The 22,033-nt window shown below is 33.9% G+C and overlaps 4 protein-coding genes and 1 long non-coding RNA gene across 5 annotated transcripts in view; all 5 read right to left on the reverse strand.

The window, feature by feature from the left end:
* Position 1: 1 nt before the first annotated feature.
* LOC124435670 (cyclin-dependent kinase 17-like) lies at positions 2-5,782 on the reverse strand. Its single transcript, XM_046985635.1, has 20 exons — positions 5,564-5,782; positions 4,970-5,160; positions 4,136-4,242; positions 3,918-4,064; positions 3,796-3,852; positions 3,684-3,718; positions 3,532-3,611; positions 3,336-3,430; positions 3,204-3,266; positions 2,571-2,632; positions 2,415-2,476; positions 2,130-2,190; positions 1,974-2,033; positions 1,817-1,907; positions 1,660-1,723; positions 1,526-1,574; positions 1,057-1,099; positions 890-980; positions 390-467; positions 2-314 (listed from the first exon to the last, which is right to left on the reverse strand). Exons 2-20 carry the CDS (start codon positions 5,103-5,105, stop codon positions 286-288), a joined length of 1,410 nt encoding a protein of 469 aa, XP_046841591.1. The 5' UTR covers positions 5,106-5,160; positions 5,564-5,782; the 3' UTR covers positions 2-285.
* Positions 5,783-5,851: 69 nt separating this feature from the next.
* LOC124435668 (Fanconi anemia group D2 protein-like) lies at positions 5,852-19,685 on the reverse strand. The gene is made up of 45 exons (XM_046985632.1): positions 19,385-19,685; positions 18,898-19,032; positions 18,733-18,800; positions 18,608-18,660; positions 18,405-18,455; positions 18,277-18,337; positions 17,662-17,720; positions 17,477-17,549; positions 17,291-17,415; positions 17,131-17,218; positions 16,872-16,976; positions 16,650-16,747; positions 15,683-15,785; positions 14,636-14,812; positions 14,394-14,528; positions 13,948-14,079; positions 13,774-13,878; positions 13,636-13,685; positions 13,374-13,433; positions 13,225-13,300; positions 12,799-12,918; positions 12,657-12,730; positions 12,446-12,556; positions 12,277-12,380; positions 10,145-10,263; positions 9,960-10,068; positions 9,744-9,849; positions 9,606-9,651; positions 9,407-9,528; positions 9,235-9,316; positions 9,060-9,164; positions 8,325-8,572; positions 8,111-8,221; positions 7,889-8,010; positions 7,674-7,773; positions 7,469-7,594; positions 7,300-7,399; positions 7,151-7,222; positions 7,025-7,063; positions 6,866-6,940; positions 6,720-6,794; positions 6,560-6,637; positions 6,218-6,394; positions 6,034-6,073; positions 5,852-5,964 (listed from the first exon to the last, which is right to left on the reverse strand). Exons 1-45 carry the CDS (start codon positions 19,437-19,439, stop codon positions 5,915-5,917), a joined length of 4,320 nt encoding a protein of 1,439 aa, XP_046841588.1. The 5' UTR covers positions 19,440-19,685; the 3' UTR covers positions 5,852-5,914.
* LOC124435675 lies at positions 15,170-15,489 on the reverse strand. Its single transcript, XR_006945119.1, has 2 exons — positions 15,359-15,489; positions 15,170-15,287 (listed from the first exon to the last, which is right to left on the reverse strand). It is a non-coding gene; the product is annotated as an uncharacterized LOC124435675 (long non-coding RNA).
* A 146-nt stretch (positions 19,686-19,831) lies between the features above and the next one.
* On the reverse strand, positions 19,832-20,937 carry LOC124434105. The gene is made up of 3 exons (XM_046983981.1): positions 20,866-20,937; positions 20,576-20,611; positions 19,832-20,492 (listed from the first exon to the last, which is right to left on the reverse strand). Exons 1-3 carry the CDS (start codon positions 20,935-20,937, stop codon positions 20,181-20,183), a joined length of 420 nt encoding a protein of 139 aa, XP_046839937.1. The 3' UTR covers positions 19,832-20,180.
* A 52-nt stretch (positions 20,938-20,989) lies between these two features.
* The window catches only part of LOC124434106 (Fanconi anemia group D2 protein-like), a 3,900-nt gene continuing 2,856 nt past the window's right edge, over positions 20,990-22,033 (reverse strand). The window contains exon 5 of the mRNA XM_046983982.1: positions 20,990-21,059. Within this exon, the coding sequence (XP_046839938.1) occupies positions 20,990-21,059 (70 nt within the window). The remainder of the gene's footprint in view (positions 21,060-22,033) is intronic.

Consider the following 22,033-nt stretch of genomic DNA (forward strand, 5'->3'; position numbering starts at 1 on the left):
GTAAGCTTGAAAAAAGCACTTGAAGTTTTATTGATATAAAATTTTTCATTTGTTGAGAGTTCTATGACGTCATGCACAATTTGGAAGTACTAGTCTCCCCGTCCATGGTACATCAATTCTCATCCCCCTCCTGTAAAAATTCACGTCTCTACAGCGTTTACCCCAGTCAGAGTTGCTGAATTATTCCCAAAAAACTGATTACATAAAAATCTCTATATTACACATCTACATTCGTTAAAAAATTGTTTTTAATTGACTTAGCGTTAACGGCGGGGTAAAGGATGTTCAAAATAACATACTTTGTCTTCGTTTTCCTGTCAATAAACAGTGTTTGGAACTGTAAGATAAAATACAAAAACGTTATACGAGAATGAGAGAACGCATCTTACCCATAGTTGAACGACCCAAACTTGTATTTCCAGGATCTTTAGATAGTTTTACACCATTCAATGTAAAAATTGATTGATCTAGTGAAGAAATCAGAATAGAAATACACTGAGAATTGTCTCGTTAGTAAATTCATGAAGTCACTATGTAAGATTAACGTCTGACAATAATTAAATACAACGTATTAACACACGATTTGACTTCACAAATTCAAAGTTACACAACGTATTAACATATGATTAAACTTCACAAATTCAAAGTTACACAACGTATTAACACAGATCAAAGTTCACACCTTCAAAGTTACACAACGTATTAACACAGATCAAACTTCACACCTTCAAAGTTACACAACGTATTAACACAGATCAAACTTCACACCTTCAAAGTTACACAACGTATTAACACAGGATCAAACGTCTCATCTTGAACATTACACAATGTATGTTTGAGTAACAGAAGCTATAATTAACACAGCAATTATAAACACCCTATGACTTACCATCTTTCAAAGTTTCAGCTCCCTTTCCCAGCGGTTTAAAATAAGAATGTTTCATGGCTTTTTCTGCAGAACTTCTATTGATTGCAACATACTATGAAAAAAAAGAAAAAAGGATAGTTATTTCACAACAAAGAAGAATTTTCTAGTTTATAAATGATCACAGCTACCTCTAAAAATCCTGAAAGTAAATTTAATCCATCTCCATCGAGCCTGTATGATGTATAAATTATGTTATTTAAGAAATAAATGATGTTTACTGTGTTAGTGCACAGGCTTATGTTAGAAAGAACTGCAGAGAACATAAGTGCACATGTTCGAAAGTTCTCACAAACGTCTCCGAGGTTTGCATAAGCCAGTGTGAACACAATAAAGTAAAAACAATTAAAACATCTAATGCAAAATTTAAAACAAATCTTTTGATTTTTCCTATGTATAAAATTTATTGATGATTGAAGTTCAACATTTCTAAGAGGGATGTATAATTATTAAAAAATCTCTAGAAGTTTTAAGTTTCTCATTTGGTTGCAAGCAAAGATTATAACAATAACATTGATATAAAAGATTGAAAGTCAAAGATTGGCTAGTTAGGTTTTCCAGATACATAAAGGGATTTCAAGGGATCATTTCCGTTCATACCTTGGTGAATGATTAATCAATGGTTGAGGTGGAAAGTCAGGAAAATTTCCTAGAAAATAAAAAGATAGGACGGAGGGGTCAACTAATGGATTTTCACTGATTGCTTCAAGACATAAACATGATAAAATTTATACCTTTCTTAAAATTGATGTTATCTTGTATTCCAGGCCAAACATTTTCATTTGGACAACCAAGGAGCTGTGACATAAACATAGAAACCAAGAAATTTAATAAAAAATTCGACCTTCTAATCAAAACAATTTGACTTTCTAATCAAAACAATTTGCTCACCTTGAAAATAAGATTTAACTGTTCATCTGCTGTTCCACCAGGGAACATAGGCCTGCCAGTGGCCATCTCAAAAAATATACACCCCACACCCCTGCAACAAAAATATCATTATATTTGTACAGGGGGGTATACATGTAATAGAGAAGATAAAACTTACCACATATCAATAGACATATTGTATTCAGTAGATCCTAATAACACATCTGGAGGTCGATACCTAATCAAAATAAATAAATTATGATATACAGTGACGATGACATGACCAGTGTATGATAATGATAAAACATACAATATGCGAACCCAGTAAACATACCATAAAGTCACGACCTCATTGGAATACGTTTTAGTGGGAACTGACTTTGCTCTTGCTAAACCTAAACAAACAAAAACAATGAGAAACATATTCTTCAAAAGTTTATGAATTGCAAAACAGATTTAACAATTTGACTTAAAAAATTATATCTTTCAAGCCTGGATGGTTCCTAGCAAATTGCACGTCCAAACTTTGTGAATAAACAAAAATATTCAACAAATTGTGAATATTTATTTTCCTTATAATCTTGCTAAGCAAGATGGAGAAAACAGTTTTCCAACCCACCAAAATCTGCCAACTTGAGTTCTCCCTTATCATTAATTAATAAATTCTGAGGTTTCAAATCCCTAAAAATTATGTCAATGAAAACAATAAATACACATAGATTTATGTCTAGTATTGAGAAGACTTGTTGAGTTTTATTTCAAAGTAAACACCAACCTATGAAGGACTTTCCTGCTGTGACAATAATGTAGACCTCGTAGCAGTTGAAATAAAAATAACTAAAAAATAAAATAATATAAAAAATAAATTATGCTGAAATTTCATAACAGGATTCCCAAAGGATTTGATGATTTCCTCAAGAGATTGCATTTCTTGTTCATCTCTAGACTTCCCAATAAAGATTAGAGGATTCCCATTAAAGATTACAGGATTCCTGTATTAAGATTAAAGGGTTAGTGTTAAAGATTAGAGGGTTAGTGTTATAAATTAGAGGAATCCTGTTAAATATTAGAGGTTCCCAGATACAACTAGATTGGAGTTAAAGATTAGAGAGTTATAGTTAAAGATTAGTTGTGAAGAATTAGAGCATTCTTGCAGAACACTAAAATTAGTGCTAAATAAAAATATTAGATAGTATTAAAAACACAAAGATTGCTATTAAATATTAGTGTTAATGATTAAAGAATTACTCTTTAAGATTGAAGGATTGATGTTAAAGATTAGATGATTAATTCGAACAAGTAGAAGATTGATGTTAAAGATTAAAGGACACCTGTTAAAGATTAAATGACATGTGTTAAAGAATACAAGATACAAAAGATCAAATAGTTTAGAAACAGTCTCCCATACCCTAACATTATTCATGCTTAATATGCCACCACAGTCATCCATATAAGACTTTAAATCTTTCTCCTAAAAAAACCAATCAATGTTGAAAGGCAAGCTATAAATTGAATGTCTAAGTAGTTTTAAATTCCTTACCAAATATTCAAAAACAAGAGTGAGAGCATTAATTGTATGAACAGTATCATGAAGGGTAACAATGTTGGCATGTTTTAAGTCCTTTAACAGCGACACTATATCAATAATAAATGTGCATATATCATCACACAAGACAAATTAGCCAGATAATAAAGTATATCCTATTGAAATCAATGTTAGTTGTATTTCAACACACCTTCTCTTATTGCTGTGCATGGAGCACCCTCTTCGTGTTCAAGACGGATCTCTTTCAATGCAACAATAACATCAGAAAGCCTTTGTAATGACAAAAGAAACATTAACTAATGACAAAAGATTAAATTAAAACTTATGCATAATATAAAAAACCTGCTTTTTCCTTTAAAAACTGTAGCATATGTTCCCTGAAGACAAACAATAAAAAGGCTGTGCATGTTTGTTTTAATCATCATAATAAAAATAAGCACTTTATAACACTCACCTCTCCAAGTTTATCTAACTTCGTGTATGTCTCACTTTTACCAAAACCAATTTCTGACTAAAAAAATAAAGCTGAAGATTAACTGAAATTCTTCTTTTAAAATAAAATATAATTTTTCTTACCAAGGAAAGTCGTCTTTCAGTTCTTGACATTTTTTCATCAAGCGGAGGGCTAACAACTTTGTTTTTATGCTTTGATTTTGGAGAGACACCATTGATCATATTAAGAGCAGGAAGAGACAGCCGTTTTGTCAATTTTAGCTTGCCTTCCTAAAAAACAACATGAAAAAATGAAACAAAGTTTTGCCTGCTGAAAACATTTCAATGATTCTGTTCCTGACCGTTTTTGATCGTTGTCTTGGTAAGTTGTCTTTAAAGGTAGGAGATATTTGGTCTGATGTGTTGATATTGTCTTCTGACTTGCCATGCATATATGCAGTTTGGAAACCTAGATTGTTATTATATTAATAGAATAGAATATTATTTTATGATAAATTATGACACAACAATTCTATTCAAGTGTTCAAAAAACACAATAGACTAGGCAAACAAATTTCATAATAGTAAACATAAAATTATACATAACTAACTAATGTGAGAAATAATGAAAAAACATATGAGATTGTTGGATAAAAAATACTTTGCTCCTGTATTTAATATAAAGACAAATTTTTCAGGATTATATCTTCATACTACTGATTTAACCTTATACCTATTTTATCGCATGGAAACGCAGCATGAATGAATTAAACAGCCTACGTATGCATAAATGAAATGTGTGAATTCTAGATTATACGTAGAATAGCATCGTTCTTAAATTCCCGTTTGATGATATTCATAGTTAAGTGAGCGTCTGTTTACAAACTGTCTCGAATGAATGTCAAAACCCACGCGTTTTTGTCTGCATTAGAAGTCGCTGTCTGAATGCCTATCTATCTTAATCATACTATATTTAAAATGAACTTTTTCATTAACGACCAACTTAAATACCTTCACCTGCAGTAAAACAATCATCGAAGAGAAGTCAGATAAAGGCAAGGAAGACTTTAAATTTGATTGAATTTGTACATCAAAACACTTGAAATTTAATAACCAAAAAAAAAACTTGTCGATAAAACTGCAAATAAAGCAGGCTGTCATATATACGATGTTTGCCAAACAGAAAAAATACTAACCGCCGTTTTTATGACCATTTTCAGTTCCATCTTCTCTGCCAAAGGTTTCGGCATGTTCTTCGATGGTTTCTGTTATGTCGAATTGTCGAGAACGATTTGACTCAGAAAATGAAAAAGCTCGTTTAAATTTTCTCATGACCACGGAGTCGAGATATTTGAATTGCGTTCATCAGTTCAAGAGATTTCGAAACCTGACAAATACAAAAAGACATGTGAATGTTTACGATAGAAAAGCATCTATACAGTACCAACTATTTACTTTATTTCATAATCACGATAAACAACGAAAGGAAAAAGATTCAAAAGGCGATACGATGTTAGTTTGTGTATTATAGGAACCGGGGAAACGGTAATACAAACATTCCTAGTAAAAAATCTACCAAAGAGACAAATTTTGAGGCAACGACCAACCACAAAAATGCTATTCAAATTTCGGTATTGTTTCAAGAGTAAGCCACTGAAGTACTTGCTACGGGAATTTAGTATTTAGTATCAAAAAACGGCTATTTTTCGCCTGCTTATAGTCATTAATTGTTTATTTACAAAACCAATTTGATTTACAAGCAACATGTACAAGCGTAGCAGCGCACTAACCTTAGAAATTGTTTGAAAAATCCTACACTATTGTTTATTTTCATCGTTCTTTCTTCGCTTGCAGTTGAGACTGCAGCTATGTCACGTGACCATCTTTCTCCAAGGATGAAATTTTAGGAGAATAGCGGACATATTTCTTTCACATCGGCTTTTATTTCATGACCAAAATGAAATATTAATTCAGTGCAAAGCGAAAGCAAAACTCTGAAAAGTGCTTCGGACAAGTTGGAAAGCAGATAGTTCTGCTTTTTTTCAAACCATTTTAAAACACTTAAAGAATTTAAGCAATTTTTCCGTCTCGTCTATGCAATTTTAATTTTTCTCACACTAAAATGAGTTGCAAAATAACGTTCAATAGCTTTCGCTGCTACAACCATCATCTTCATCATCGAGCTCACCACCTAATAACGTCACGTGATGTTTAAGTAACAAGTGACAAAGTGGTTACAAGAGACAATGAAAATGTCTACCTTTATCTGCACTGACCAAACTTTCATTTTCATCGTTGCTCTAAAGAAATGAAATTATCTATGTTATTTGCAGTCAAGTTTGTTTGCTTTAACACAACTTGTAGTATACCAGGAAAATGAACAAAATCAACATGAAGAAGTTCTTGAATTATTTAATTTTATAAAATAAAATATTGTTCGTTACTTTTTCTTCTTCTATTCTGCTATCGTCACCACACTCGTCCCCACTCCCTTCAGATGACCCTTCTTCCCCTTTACTTTTCAATGATTGCTGGGACATGATTTCGTGTCCCTGAAGATCACGGTTCTTAAGATTTCCTATCCAGAATGCCTCGGGGCATTGGTTAACCGCTAACATCGCCTGAAATTTAAATATCCGTAAGTGAAATATTCTAAAACCGAAGTTATGTTACACAAGAAGTTTAGACAGTAGCTTTTTGCTAAAGATAGAGCGAAGTCTTCCAAAATTTCATATTGTTACAAAACTCGTCTTAAAAAATGAAATGAAACCATTGATTTCCTTTACCTTGACACGAAATACGAATGTTTCCAAAGATTTCTTCAGAGCTGGAACATGATTCGTCAAGGAAACATCTTTTGAAACCTAAAAAAAGATAAAAACATTAATTCATCATAAAATGCATTTTTTAAGCAATAAATTAATATCCTTAGGTATCCTTATTTACCTTCGAATGTCCACAAATATGCTGGAGGCATCTTGTACTTTGTTGAAATAGTTTCAACAATCCATTAATGTCATCCTAAACAAAGATAGAAATTCCTTTCAAAGTAATATAAAATTATTACGAGTTACTGAATACAGTTTGCCAACCTTGCAGATACGTAAAAGTACATCTAGCGCAGGCATTCCTTGGCTTACAAACGTTTCCACAAAGAAACGACCAAACTATAACGAGAAAGTGAAAACAAACAAGATTTCACAGTTATAAAAATACAGCAAAATAAAGAGGCCATCCTTAGTTAACGTTACCTTAAGTACGGTGGCCAACACTGTTCTATGTTCAAATGCCTTAAGAATAAACGGCAAGAGGTAATTCAGATATCACAAATGAAACTAATTTTATGAAAAAATGGACAATAAAAATTCATGTTGTACCTTGACAAGATTAACTAAGATATGAAACAAACGAACAGCAACATTTATAACGACAAGTCTTTCTTTCTTCACCTGAATAAAAAAATATACAACCAAACAGTTAACCGCATCTGACTTTATTATCCACGAAATAAACGAAATTCAAAAACCTCTAGCGAATCAGTTCCTTTGATTGGTTCAGACTGAGATTGTTTAAAATATGTCACCAAACACTCAAGCATCGATTTATAATAAGTGGGAAAAGATGACCTAAACACACGACATGGTGTTTATAAACAAAAGATAAATATTTTTATGTTTTTATGTTGACTTACGTACCTTGTCAACGTTGGTAATGTTTTTGAAGAAGTCCTCACTAATTCATCATCTAAGAGCTCAGGTATTGCTTTCGTCGTTATTTCTTCAATGATGGAAGATGGATCTTTTGCACCAAGAATGTAATGTCTATATCAACGAAATTTTTAATCTCTTAGAACTGTAGAGCAATGTTCAATCACCGTGCATTCAATAGTCGAGATCGTACTTAAGTAAAAAGTGAAGACTTTCGTTGTACTTAGCGCCTTGTTCCCGTTCACCGCTAAATTGAAGCCACTCTTGTTTTAAAAACTGTCCACATACAGGTGCTACAACATAAGCATATTTTAGAATAAGGGACGGATTAAATAAGTAAGATATCAAATTGAGAAAGGAAAATAAAAATGGTAAACATTAAAAGATTAAACTGTTATACTGACTCACACACGGATAAATTGTCTTCTTTTGATTTGTCTTTTATTGCTCCGAGAAGTTTAACCAACGTTACAGCGGTATCGATGGACGGTAATGTCGTTGAGAACTGTTCGACATAATGAAAGGCTTGGCTACATCAAAGATCATTAAAAGTCATGCTTTATAAAATACAAAGTTAAAATTCTGCAAATAAGATATCAACGCGACAATAAACTTTCAATGATTCCTTACCGCACAAGTTCATCGTAGTTTAACTGTGTCCTTCTAGAAATCTTCGTCCTTGAATTCAAAACTTCAAACGCAGATTTGAGATGTTGAATGTTGTTTGAATTGAAACCAGACCTAAATATTTTAGTGATGAAATTTAAACAACAGTATTCAAAAGAAACTGAAGGAGAAACCTAAATTTATTTTCCTTTCAAGAATGACAAACAAACTACATTACCAAGAAAAAAACTGAGTCATGGATGAAAAAACTCGTTGAAAACACAACGACATCAATTTCATTTCATCTGTATCACAACCAGGTCCATCAATGACACCATCATTTCTTTCATTTAAGTCTTGAAAGAAAGCACTAGTGGTCTCAAGATGTCGACAGAGGTCTGGGAACAAGTTGAGGACACACAAAATGATTTCATCCGATGTCTTTTGTGAGATATGAGAATATCCAATTTTGTTATGTTGATGAAACTATGAAAAGAGAAAAAACATAAACTTTAGACAATGGTATCCTGCATGCTTGATAACAATTTCTTTATGATGATAAGAGATAGATAACTTACTAGTATGGGATACACCTAAGCAACATTGGATACACCTAAGCAATAAGGGATGTACCTAAGTAATATGGGATGTACCTAAGCAACCTTAGATACACCTAAGCAATATGGGTTGTACCTAAGTAATATGGGATATATCTAAGCAACATTAGATACACCTAAGGAATATGGGATATACCTAAGTAATATGGGATATACCAGAGCAACATTGGATGCACCTAAGTAATACGGGATAAAACTCAGCATTAAGGGATGTACCTGAGTAATATGGGATATACCTTAGTAATATGAGATACACCAAAGTCATATGGGATATATCTAAGTAATATGGGAAATACCTTGGTAACGTGAGATATACCTTGGTAATGTGGGATATACCTTGGTAATGTGGGATATACCTTGGTAATGTGGGCTTTCGTTGATAAAGAATATTCTAGTTTGTCGGCAAGATCATCGAGAAGAAAATATAAGTGCGAAGCTTGTAGTTGTAAACTTTCAATTTTCTACAAAGTTATAAAGTAGAAAGGAAAGTTTTAAAACGTGAAAAATAATTAAATTATTGAATATATATACTTCGGTGTTACTATTTTCATGAAGAACAGCTTTCGATACGAAGCCACACTTTAGCATTTCAAATACGCTCAAATCCAGTTCCCTAAACATATAAATCATACATACAAGATACAGCGCATGCCTGTTATAATGACAATAAATGTAGCTGACACTACCTAAAACTAATAAATACCTAAAAAAAGCGCGGTATTTTGACGACGTATAAACATTTGATTGGGTTGAGTTTTTCTTTTCCGACTTGTTTTCAACGACTGTTGTATCTTCATTGTCTAGCGTCTCTTTCTCCATCGGCTCCTGTACACATGAAATAAGGAACATAAGAGAACACATTTCGGCCAAAATCATTTTTAAACAAGAATAGGATAGAAAACCTCTTCTATTGATGTTTTATCATTGCTGTTATCGCTGCTTTTATTTCTATTGAAGACAATTTTCAAACACAATTTGATATACAATTCTAGACAGTTGATGTCGTTGTTTCAAAATCAACAGAAAACAAACTCTCGTACTTAGGCTTCCCAGTGCGATTTCGTTTACTGCTAGTTTTGGAGTCAGTCTTTAAATATGTTTCATCCATGTCAAAATGGACAACAGGTGGTTGAAATGCGGGAGTATCTAAAAATAAAACTAAACCTTAAACATATCTCTGTTTTAAATGTTCAACACGTTATTCAATTTCTTTAAAAGTAACTTCCATTTGTCGTATTTAATACATTACTAACTACCTTTGAGACAGCTTTCCAACATCTTTTGTAAGTTAGTAATTATGTCTAAACGTTTTATTGTTTTTTCCTTCATGTCCAACTCGGTCTCCGTCGAGAACGCGTTGATCAACTAAAATATTTCCAATTCTTCTGATTTTTCATCCAATTAAGTCGTAAGTGAAAGTTTTCTAAGAAAAGCAACTTGCCTCTCTGAACCAGTTTATACAAAAGAATAAAGAGCTACAGATCAACTCACGATCTGATAACGAAAGTTTTGTGAATCTACACATTATTTCCTTCATGTTGAACATCACAACAGGACAGCCTAAAATATTCAAAACATCTCTATAGACAACATCTCTATAGACAACATCTCTATAGAAAACATCTCTATAGACAACATCTCTATAGAAAACATCTCTATAGACAACATCTCTATAGACAACATCTCTATAGACAACATCTCTATAGACAACATCTCTATAGACAACATCTCTATAGACAACATCTCCATAGACAACATCTCTATAGACAACATCTCTATAGACAACATCTCTATAGACAACATCTCTATAGAAAACATCTCCATAGACAACATCTCTATAGACAACATCTCATAGAAACATTCTAGACAACATCTCCATAGACAACATCTCTATGACAACATCTCTATAGACACATCTCTATAGACAACATCTCTATAGACAACATCTCTATAGACAACATCTCTATAGACAACATCTCTATAGAAAACATCTCCATAGACAACATCTCTATAGACAACATCTCTATAGACAACATCTCTATAGACAACATCTCTATAGACAACATCTCTATAGACAACATCTCTATAGACAACATCTCTAGACAACATCTCTATAGAAACATCTCCATAGACAACATCTCTATAGACAACATCTCTATAGAAAACATCTCCATAGACAACATCTCTATAGACAACATCTCTATAGACAACATCTCTATAGAAAACATCTCTATAGACAACATCTCCATAGACAACATCTCTAGACAACATCTCTATAGACAACATCTCTATAGACAACATCTCTATAGACAACATCTATAGACAACATCTCTATAGACAACATCTCCATAGACAACATCTCTATAGACAACATCTCTATAGACAACATCTCTATGACAACATCTCTATAGACACATCTCTATAGACAACATCTCTATAGACAACATCTCTATAGAAAACATCTCCATAGACAACATCTCTATAGACAACATCTCTATAGACAACATCTCTATAGACAACATCTCTATAGACAACATCTCTATAGACAACATCTCTATAGACAACATCTCTATAGACAACATCTCTATAGAAACATCTCCATAGACAACATCTCTATAGACAACATCTCTATAGAAACATCTCCATAGACAACATCTCTATAGACAACATCTCTATAGACAACATCTCTATAGACAACATCTATAGACAACATCTCCATAGACAACATCTCTAGACAAGACAACATCTCTATAGACAACATCTCTATAGACAACATCTCTATAGACAACATCTCTATAGACAACATCTCCATAGACAACATCTCTATAGACAACATCTCTATAGACAACATCTCTATAGACAACATCTCTATAGACAACATCTCTATAGACAACATCTCTATAGACAACATCTCTATAGACAACATCTCTATAGAAAACATCTCCATAGACAACATCTCTATAGACAACATCTCTATAGAAAACATCTCCATAGACAACATCTCTATAGACAACATCTCTATAGACAACATCTCTATAGAAAACATTTCTATAGACAACATCTCCATAGACAACATCTCTATAGACAACATCTCTATAGACAACATCTCTATAGACAACATCTCTATAGACAACATCTCTATAGACAACATCTCTATAGACAACATCTCTATAGACAACATCTCTATAGACAACATCTATAGAAAACATTTCTAAGACAACATCTCCATAGACAACATCTCTATAGACAACATCTCTATAGACAACATCTCTATAGAAAACATTTCTATAGACAACATCTCCATAGACAACATCTCTATAGACAACATCCCTATAGACAACATCTCCATAGACAACATCTCTATAGACAACATCTCTATAGAAAACATTTCTATAGACAACATCTCCATAGACAACATTTCTATAGAAAACATCTCTATAGACAACATCTCTATAGACAACATCTCTATAGACGACATCTCTATAGACGACATCTCTATAAACAACATCTCCATAGACAATATTTTCATTAACAAAATCTCCACTCAAGAGACACACATTACCAGATACTTACCCAGTAAAGCATCAATTCCCTCGAGTCCTTTGTTACGAGTTTGCTCGCAAATTCTCAGCAGCCGGAAGAGAGGGGCAGAGCAAATTGGTGAAACAGTCTGGGAACTACAGAAGTGATACAAACAATTAGATAATATGTAGGTCATGATAAACACTACACGTTTCTTAACCTTGATTTTTTATCATGGATAAAATGAAGTTGTAAACCAACGAGATTGAAGATAATCCCACCCTCGTCAGGAGGGTCAAGACCGGCAAAAATCGCAACGGGAAGATTGCATCTACATCAGAGAGATTTACAACGTTAAGTACGTAGAGTAAAGATAACGGTTGCCATGTTTGTGACAGAGCAGTGACGACATAGTTTAATGAAACAGTTACTTTGGAGGCTCTGTGTCTGTATCAATCAAATGATTTTGTTGAAAATCGGAAACAACAGTCTCACTGATCCATGCCTGAAGAAGAAAGATTACATATAGAGAGGAAAAATTACAAGATCGTGAAGAAAACACAAAAGTAGAACCTCAGTCTTTGCATCCAGTTCTCCCTTCTCTATAACATTTGCAAGTTCATCGTAAAACAACGCCGCAGCTTCGGGAGCACGATCAACAGATGTGCGTACTAAATCCAGTAAACTAACGACCTAAAGTGTTACAATGTACATGTTTGAAGATGGAAAGGAAATAAAATAGGATAATGATTAAAATCTTAGAGCATATGCATTCATAGAAAACATGAACTTTCAGATACGTATAGCTATGGAAAATGTCAGACACCCGACCAAAAAAAAGTTTTTGTTATCTGACGTTTATTCTTCTCAAAATAATCGCTCTAGAAATAGCTAACAAAGTTGCCAGTCAACTATGCACTAAAAATTACTTTTCCAATTCAAATGTTATCTTGTCAGCTTTGAGGACATAAAGTAGACATTGAGAAGTATTCATACAACCTGTCTCTGTTGTTCATTCATTGTGAGATTTGGCTGTGAGCTCGTTGATTCGCTTTTTTCATTGTCGTCACAAGAGCTAGCGTGAAAAAACAAAAATAAATGTAAGACGAAATTGTTGTAAAGGAAATTCCATTACAAAAGTTACTGACTTGGTTTTAGTCATACTGCGAACTATCATAACGCTACCAATGATACCAACACGTTTGTATCTTTAGAAAGAAGAAAGTTGAATTTTGACGTATTAAGACAGCAAAAAAGTTTACTGTAAAAGTCATAATGTTATTTAAATGGTGAAGATGATCACCTATACTGGTATGGCTGAGGATAAAAGATGAACATCAACTTACGTAAGTACAGCCAATACAATTCTTAACATTAATAACATATAAACATAAGGTATATATTTCATACTTTAATGAATTACTCGAGAGCTGTTTTCTTACAACCATATGAATATCGTCCTGATAAAAAATATATATAAATCACATCTTAATGGCAATATACACGGCAATGTACACAGGCAATGCATTAAAATCATTAATTTGTTACCTGAATCATAATACCGTCAGCGCTATTAAATGCTAAAGTACTCAACATCCCAAAAACTTTTCGCATTTGACTTATACTGAGATTATCCAGGTAATCCAAAATGCCCTAAAGAACAATTTGTTTTAAGGCAAGTAAAGGATTGAAACGGTTGCATTTCAGATAAGATGATTTCACCTTTAGAAAAAGAGCAAATGAAGACATGTCTGATGGGTGATCTTCAACAAGATCCGATAAAATATCCAGTGAGATGTCGGCTTCGTTTGAAAAGCCACTACCAACATGCGAAACCAAGGCGCCAACTACTTCCTGGTTCAAAAATATCGCGATGATTAGAGGAACAAGAAATGGGGAAAATGTTTTCCCACGCACTCCTGGGAGCACGATTGTGAATCGGTGTAGCGGGTGTATGTAGGTTATATTAAGCACATTTCGTTGCTGCACCTGCACAGCTTGACAAGAATCGAATTCGCTCACCAGGATGAAGTGGTATAGACATATGTAAGTTGGTATTCAAGAGAATTTACGTAGTCGTTTAGGTGTGTAATAAACGCCGAGTTGGCAGCAGATTGGCCGGCAGTAACTCTAATTTGTGTGTGAGAAAAATAAAAATTTCAACTTGCCTGTTTACAATAAAGGTCAAACGTTAGAAATGATTTCGTGTACATAATTCTGGCGTAGGAAGAGATAGTCGAGTCTGGAGAACGGAGTAAGATTTCAGAAATTACCAGAATATTGTCAAAATATTCTCGTAAAACCTGCAAGAAAGTTGAGAAAGTATTTTTGGTTTTGCTAAAACAATGTCATTGGGATACCATTTTCACAAGTACTTTGATGAAAAGATGTATAGCTCTAGGTAACACACCTGTCCATAAAATTGAAATGCATCCTGAAGAACAGCAACGGTGAAATATCCATGACGGATTTTGTTTCTTAGCAAAGTTTCGATAGATTTTCTTCTATTTGTGACAGCGTAAAGTATTACTACGACAAACACATCGATGACTAAATGATCCGAAGAATTTTTCACATCATCTAAGACCTGAAATAGAAAATATATCATCGTTCCTGATAGTAAAAAACAAAGATAATAAAAACGATGGAATTCTATTCCTAAGGAAATTAGAGAGAGCGAATGCTTTTCATCGTTTCAAAACAAAATCGCTACACACAAGGGCCACAGTCAAAGTTTAAGAACAATTCGCGACGTTTAAGTTACGTCTGAGGTCAGTTTAAAATATTCGCGAGTGATATTTACGGTGCAGTTGTTATGTTTAGAAAATCTTGTCATTTCTTCTTCTGTTAGGATTGTTTTTTTTTATAAACTTTACTACGTAGTCATACGTACGAGTCACATAGAAAAGTTTTGCTTATTTAGCAACAAAACCATGTATTTTCATCGTTTATGTCTGGACAGCATTTACTAGCCTTTCTTGGATTTAAAATTTTTAAGGACTTTTCAAGTACCCTTAAAATCGATTTTTTCAATTTAAGGACTTTTCAAGAGGTTTAAGTACCTACATGCTTCATTAAACAGTACACTTGGGGTTAAGTACGTGTACGATGCCTAACATGACAGTTTAAGTACCTACATGCTTCATTAAACAGTACACTTGGGGTTAAGTACGTGTACGATGCCTAACATGACAGTTTAAGTACCTACATGCTTCATTAAACAGTACACTTGGGGTTAAGTACGTGTACGATGCCTAACATGACAGTTTAAGTACCCACATGCTTCATTAAACAGTACACTTGGGGTTAAGTACGTGTACGATGCCTAACATGACAGTTTAAGTACCCACATGCTTCATTAAACAGTACACTTGGGGTTAAGTACGTATACGATGCCTAACATGACAGTTTAAGTACCCACGCGTTGCGTTAAACTTTAGACATAACAAGTACCCACCTTAAGCCAACCATCTGATATCGTTTTTCTAAACCTTACACTAGTTTTTATAGCTTCCATAATAAGAATGATTGAGTTCTTAAAGTGATCAGTGGACGTAGAGCTGAAAAAATAAGATGAACTTCCAAAATAAAAAAGTAAATCATCTGTACTCAACTGTGTACTGTCACTCAAGAAAAAAATGACGTTTTTTTATACGCACTTTCTCACGCTGTGTATTATACCTACTCACGCTATCTTATACCTACTCACGCTATCTTATACCTACTCACGCTATGTTTTATACCTACTCACGCTTTTTTATACCTACTCACGCAATATTTTATACCTACTCACGCTTTGTTTTATACCTACTCACGCAATATTTTATACCTACTCACGCTATATTTTATATCTACTCACGCTATATTTTATACCTACCCACGCAATATTTTATACCTACCACGCTATATTTTATACCTACTCACGCAATATTTTATACCTACTCACGCTATATTTTATATCTACTCACGCTATATTTTATACCTACCACGCAATATTTTATACCTACTCACGCTTTGTTTTATACCTACTCACGCTATATTTTATACCTACTCACGCTATATTTTATATCTACTCACGCTATATTTTATACCTACTCACGCAATATTTTATACCTACTCACGGTATGTTTTATACCTACTCACGCTTTGTTTTATACCTACTCACGCTATATTTTATACCTACTCACGTTATATTTTATATCTACTCACGCAATATTTTATACCTACTCACGGTATGTTTTATACCTACCCACGCTTTTTTATACCTACTCACGCTTTTTTATAGCTACTCACGTCAATCGTTCAAAGAGATTTCACAAATTACCACACACCAATCATAGTTTCCTCAACATTATGTCACAAGTACAAGTTAACGAGAAGAATTCTAAGATATTTTCACCTCGATCGAGTCATGATAATAATACCTTAAATTTCTTCCATTACAAGGAGTTGATGTGGCCGAGGGATCTAAACCATTCAACGTACATGATAGATCCAGGTTCTTACGAAGATCAGTGATAATCTACAAAAAGACATCCTTCTAACAAATGATGTAGAGTTGTTTAAAAGACTAAATTTACAGTGTCAACAGACAAACCACTTTCTCCAAGACAACATAAGATAAACATAAGTGTAAATTTCCATGCCTGTATAACGCTATCATCAGCAACTGACTGAAGAAGAAACTTCACCATAACAGGCAATTCTTCCATGTCTGTTGAAGATAACATGTCAACAACTGATTGTTGTACCTAAAGGACAAGAAAAATTCTACAACAGCAAGCGCTATAGTGGTCAAGAAAGGATTAACGTTAAAAAATAAACGTGTAATGACTTAAAGACTCTGCACATGAATCAAACTCGTATCTTAATTATCGTCAGACGAGTTGTTATCACAATACCTACCTCAGAGAGAATTTCAGACTTTAAATTCAGATTTGTAAGAGTATCCAGAATTGCGATGGTTAACTGTGAATTCTCTTGCATGAAATTTCTAAAAAGAAAAGACATCTTATGTGATAAAATTGAAAACTCTCACTGAGATATCAAAAAACATGAAACACACATTAGTTCTTTTGCAATCCCGGAATGTTCATTGTCATCTAAGATCTCTGGAATGGCAGTGATGATCTCTCGTTGAACTGCAATGTCTGATACACTGATTATTTCCAGAAATTTATCGCTTAAATCCTGAAAAGATTGTCACATTAAATGTATTCTCTCACTATTGTATCCATTATCATATTATTACCTTCGGTTGAAGGATTTTGTCAAGCCATTTGAACTGATTGACAACAAGTCTTGGAAGATCATATTCAAATATCCTAGTAAAAAATGACATGGAAGTTGTCACAAGGAGTTTGAAACAAAGATTAATACAACACAATGAAAACTTACATAAACATTAAACATTATCTACATGGTCATGGTCTATACCTATTACTGTTGTCTGAAAACTCGGGAATCTTTTCAAGAAGAGCATTTGCTATTGAAGGCTAGAGAATTAGACGGATAACTTCAAATATTTCAATATAAGTTTTATAACATTTTATCAAATAACATCAATGAGTTTGTATTAGCTTATATAAATCAATTAAGAGAACTCCTAAATCAATTGAGAATACAAGCTAGAGAAAAATTAAAACATTTGTTTTAAATTCATCTGTTTCATATTATTGTTGTATTATAAAAGAAATAAAAGATGTTTGCTGTGTTTGTACTGGCTTATGCAAACCTTTGAGACATTTTTAAAACTCTTGAGCAGTTGTAAACCTGAGACAAAATGTTGAGTCCTTGAGTTTTCCTAAATGTCTCCACAGTTTGCATAAACCTGTGCAAACACAATAAGTATCTTTTACTTCATAAATCATAATTATCCTTCTGTGATACTTACAGTTAATTTTACATTTTTAACAACTCAAAATTAGAACATAAACAACCATCAAACATGGTTATAGCATTCGCAAAGGCGTGAATCACAGTTAAGGATATGATTTTGGGTTGGATAACAACAATTTGAGGCATTACTGTAAAATGTAAGCCTTAGTCTACCTGAAGGGAGTCAACACCAAGCAATAGTCTCATTAAACTATCTTGAGATGCACCACGAAAGCTAAAAATTACAAAAAACTAACAGTGTGATAATAAAACACTTGACTAGGATAATGAAAGAAAACTACCTTTGTTCCGATTCTGTAGTTGTCGACATTTGCAACAAAGATTGACAAAATCTTCAAAAAAAGGTAACATTAAAAATTATCAATTATCTACCTACTGATCAATTTAAACATTAAGGTATAACAAAGATACATGTTTAAAGAGGTAATGCCGAATAAAACTAACCTATTTATGATGAACTGAATAACAAATAAATTACTTTTACCTTTGAGGATCTTCAATATAACTGACAAAACCTTCAATAAAATCATTTATGACCTGCACATAAATAAAATTAATGAAATTACATTTAACAAATGGTTGGCAAGGTTGATAAATGTTCATGAGAACCTGAGGATATTTATGATGTCTTTTTATGGCTTTTGACAAGTTTCTTTGACACAATGCTTGTTCCACATCTATAAAAATATACAAAATACATCAACACATTTGAATTAGATGTTTAGTAAAAAATGGATAAAAATTTTTACCAAGAACAAATAATATTTCATTTACTTAGTTTATTAGGTTCATCATCATAAGTAAGCTCTACTCCACTTCTTGTGACCATTTTCTCAAAAATAGATTGCATATCTCTTTCATAAAGATTTCCATTTTCTTCACCTTTCTTTTGCTTCTTGTTGTTGGACACTAGGAAAATTTGATAAGTTAATTGGAAAATGCAGATTATCTTGCATTTGAATGAGTGGAAAGTGCATTCATAATTATTGAGGGTTTTCTTCTTCACCAAACTCATTGCTGAGTGTGGTAGACTCCTAACAAAACAATGATATGACTGACATTACACCCACGTAAGTAGAGCTGGTTGATGTCTTTTGCAAGTTGATCCATGCATGAAAACTAAAAACAGTTCTAAAAAGGTTTTTTTTCATTTAGCAGTAAAGATAGTTATTATGAATCACCACTAAACCTTACGGAGACTACAGTTTTGGAGAAGTTTGTATTGAATTTTTCTGTTTAGTCTAACCATTTAACAACTTACCATACGAGGACTCTAAAACATTCGAATCGGGATTTCTTTTTCGTGATTTAAGCATCGTCGTTTGGATTTCATAAAATGTTTTATCGTTAGTACAAAGGTGAAAAAAACAAAACTAATTTTTTCAAATCAGACGACCAACGTGCCGCCATATTTGTTCGAGCTTCCCGCGCTGAAGGCACTCTGAACGATGAAATATAGCATTACAATTAGCTCATCAAACCGACAACCACCCAGTTGCATTGATGGTATATTGTATATATCACCAACACAAAGGACAAAGCTGTTCACTGGATTACATTTTTAGGGGGTAACTTACAAGTACGCTTTAAGCAGCTACTATCAAACAATCATCACTCTTGAAGTTCGTGCAGTTAAACCTGTAGAATGTTGACTACCCATACATGGAGAAAATTCTCTTCCTAACAAATAATTAAACAATACCAAGAATTAATTCTATTAACTGTATTGATTATCAATATCATTTCTATTCGGCTTCAGCCTTCACAAAAGTCAATTTTCAACGGTTTGCCTACATGAATTTCTTTACAAGGACATCGAGTTTTAAAGATTTGCTTTTCACATTTTCGTTGTTGTCGTTTCTCAAAATTGCAAGAACACGATACAGTTCGCGAACTTTTTCTTTGTGTTTACTGTCAAGTACGAAACTAGTTCTCTCGACCAACAGCAACAAGTCGTGAGCCAAATCCAAACTTTTCAGACGGATTGCAGCGTATTTAAGATTTTCAAGGCAAGGGTACAGCTCAGAAAAAGAAATCAAAAAAATCTCACCAAGGAATTATACATCCTCGTCATCTGATACTTTATTAACATAGCCAATAAGAGCTGTAAATATGGACAATTGGACTTTCCAAGGATGATTTTTGAGAGAGGACGCAAGTAGGTGCAGGAATTCATGTCTCTGCAATTTGATGAGATTTATCAACTGGCCAGGCAAACCCAAGACATTCAAAGAATTGATAAGAAGTTTTACATCTGTGATTTCTACCCAGAAATGTACCCAGAAATGATCGCAGTAACTATATTGTCCCGGATTGAACAACGTCTGTCCATGTTTAGAGTCCGCACGAGGAAACGTCATGAAACCTTTCTAACAAGAAAACCAACACAAAATGATGTTAAAATCCAATGTTTGATAATACAGCTACATGCATCAATTCAATTTATACAAACCATAACAGTACTGGGTCTTTTGTTGAAGCTAGGCTTCTATATAAAATTGACGAATTGATAGTTGTGACTTTTCATAATGTTTACGCTTTCTTGGCTAACATTCCTAAGTAAGATCTTACTAAAATCCTGCGAAGATCCTCAAGGATCTTGAATAAGTTAATTTTTAAGATTTTGCCGGATCCTCTACATATAGGATCATTTAAGGAATGTGAGCTGGATCATTTTTAGGGTTAGATCATTTTGACAAAGCGCAGCCATACTTTTCTAGAATTCATTATTCAAAATATCACCTTCTTTAAACTACGTTTTTCATTTCGTTCCGGAGCTTTTGACTTGTTAGCATGTGCTAGAAATATGGCCATTTTTTGAACTGTGAGGAAAATTACTAATGATTACATTATTCAACAACACAACTTACTGAAATTCTACCTGTCTCAGTAGTCTTAACATTATTGTTTGAAGTTGGTAAGTAACCATGTTCTTTCTACAAATAGTGATATTTAAACTTATTAAAGTAAATGGTTTGAACTCTGAAGATGACTACCGCTAAGGTTGTCAAAAGTCAGTCAACAACAGCAAAACAGTCCTTCTCAGGCCTTTACCAACCTGGACAATCTACATTTACAAACATGTAATTTAAACTTATTATTGGTTATAAAAAGGACAAAGACAGGATGTTGCGATTACCTCAGATTTATGACACGGACCCATGATCCCAGATTCATGACTGGACCCATGACCCGGATTCATGACCCCAGACCCATGATCCCAGATTCATGACCCCGAACCCATGATCCTGATTCATGACATCGACCCATGATCCCGATTCATACCTGACCCATGATCCCGATTCATGACCCCAGATCCATGATCCCGATTCATTACCGAACCCATGATCCCGATTCATGACCCGGACCCATGATCCCGATTCATTACCCGACCCATGATCCCGATTCATTACTTCAACCCATGATCCCGATTCATGACACCAGACCCATGATCCTCCCGATTCATGACCCCGACCCATGATCCCGATTCATTACCCCGACCCATGATCCCGATTCATGATCTCGGACCCATGATCCCGGATTCATTACCCGAACTCCATGATCCCGATTCATTACCCCGACCCATGATCCCGATTCATTACCCGACCCATGATCCCGATTCATGACCTTGACCATGATCCGGATTCATTACCCCGGACCCATGATCCCGGATAAATTACCCCGGACCCATGATCCCGGACCAATGATCCCGGATTCATTACCCCGAACCCACGATCCCGGATTCATTACCCGGTTCACTTCGATCCCGGATAAATTACCCCGGACCCCATGATCCCGATTCATTACCCGAACCCATGATCCCGAATTCGCTGACCCCGGACCCATGATCCCGATTCATTACCCGAACCCATGATCCCGATTCATGACCCCGGACCCATGATCCCGATTC

This window comes from Xenia sp. Carnegie-2017, unplaced genomic scaffold (genome assembly GCF_021976095.1).
Source record: "Xenia sp. Carnegie-2017 unplaced genomic scaffold, XeniaSp_v1 HiC_scaffold_14, whole genome shotgun sequence".
NCBI lineage: Eukaryota > Metazoa > Cnidaria > Anthozoa > Malacalcyonacea > Xeniidae > Xenia > Xenia sp. Carnegie-2017.

Excerpts from the sequence above, each read along its gene's own strand:
- LOC124435670 (XM_046985635.1), bottom strand. The coding sequence starts at position 5,105 with ATGAGAAAATTTAAACGAGCTTTTTCATTTTCTGAGTCAAATCGTTCT. Across the intron at positions 1,908-1,973 it reads AATATGTCTATTGATATGTG|GGGTGTGGGGTGTATATTTT; the intron begins GTAAGTTTTATC and ends TTTTTGTTGCAG. Across the intron at positions 981-1,056 it reads TACTTTCAGGATTTTTAGAG|TATGTTGCAATCAATAGAAG; the intron begins GTAGCTGTGATC and ends TTTTTTTCATAG.
- LOC124435668 (XM_046985632.1), bottom strand. The coding sequence starts at position 19,439 with ATGCTTAAATCACGAAAAAGAAATCCCGATTCGAATGTTTTAGAGTCC. Across the intron at positions 17,721-18,276 it reads TTGGTGTTGACTCCCTTCAG|CCTTCAATAGCAAATGCTCT; the intron begins GTAGACTAAGGC and ends CTAATTCTCTAG. Across the intron at positions 12,919-13,224 it reads TGAATGAACAACAGAGACAG|GTCGTTAGTTTACTGGATTT; the intron begins GTTGTATGAATA and ends GTAACACTTTAG.
- LOC124434105 (XM_046983981.1), bottom strand. The coding sequence starts at position 20,937 with ATGGCCATATTTCTAGCACATGCTAACAAGTCAAAAGCTCCGGAACGA. Across the intron at positions 20,612-20,865 it reads AAAAACGTAGTTTAAAGAAG|AAGCCTAGCTTCAACAAAAG; the intron begins GTGATATTTTGA and ends AATTTTATATAG. Across the intron at positions 20,493-20,575 it reads AAAGACCCAGTACTGTTATG|AAAGGTTTCATGACGTTTCC; the intron begins GTTTGTATAAAT and ends TTTTCTTGTTAG.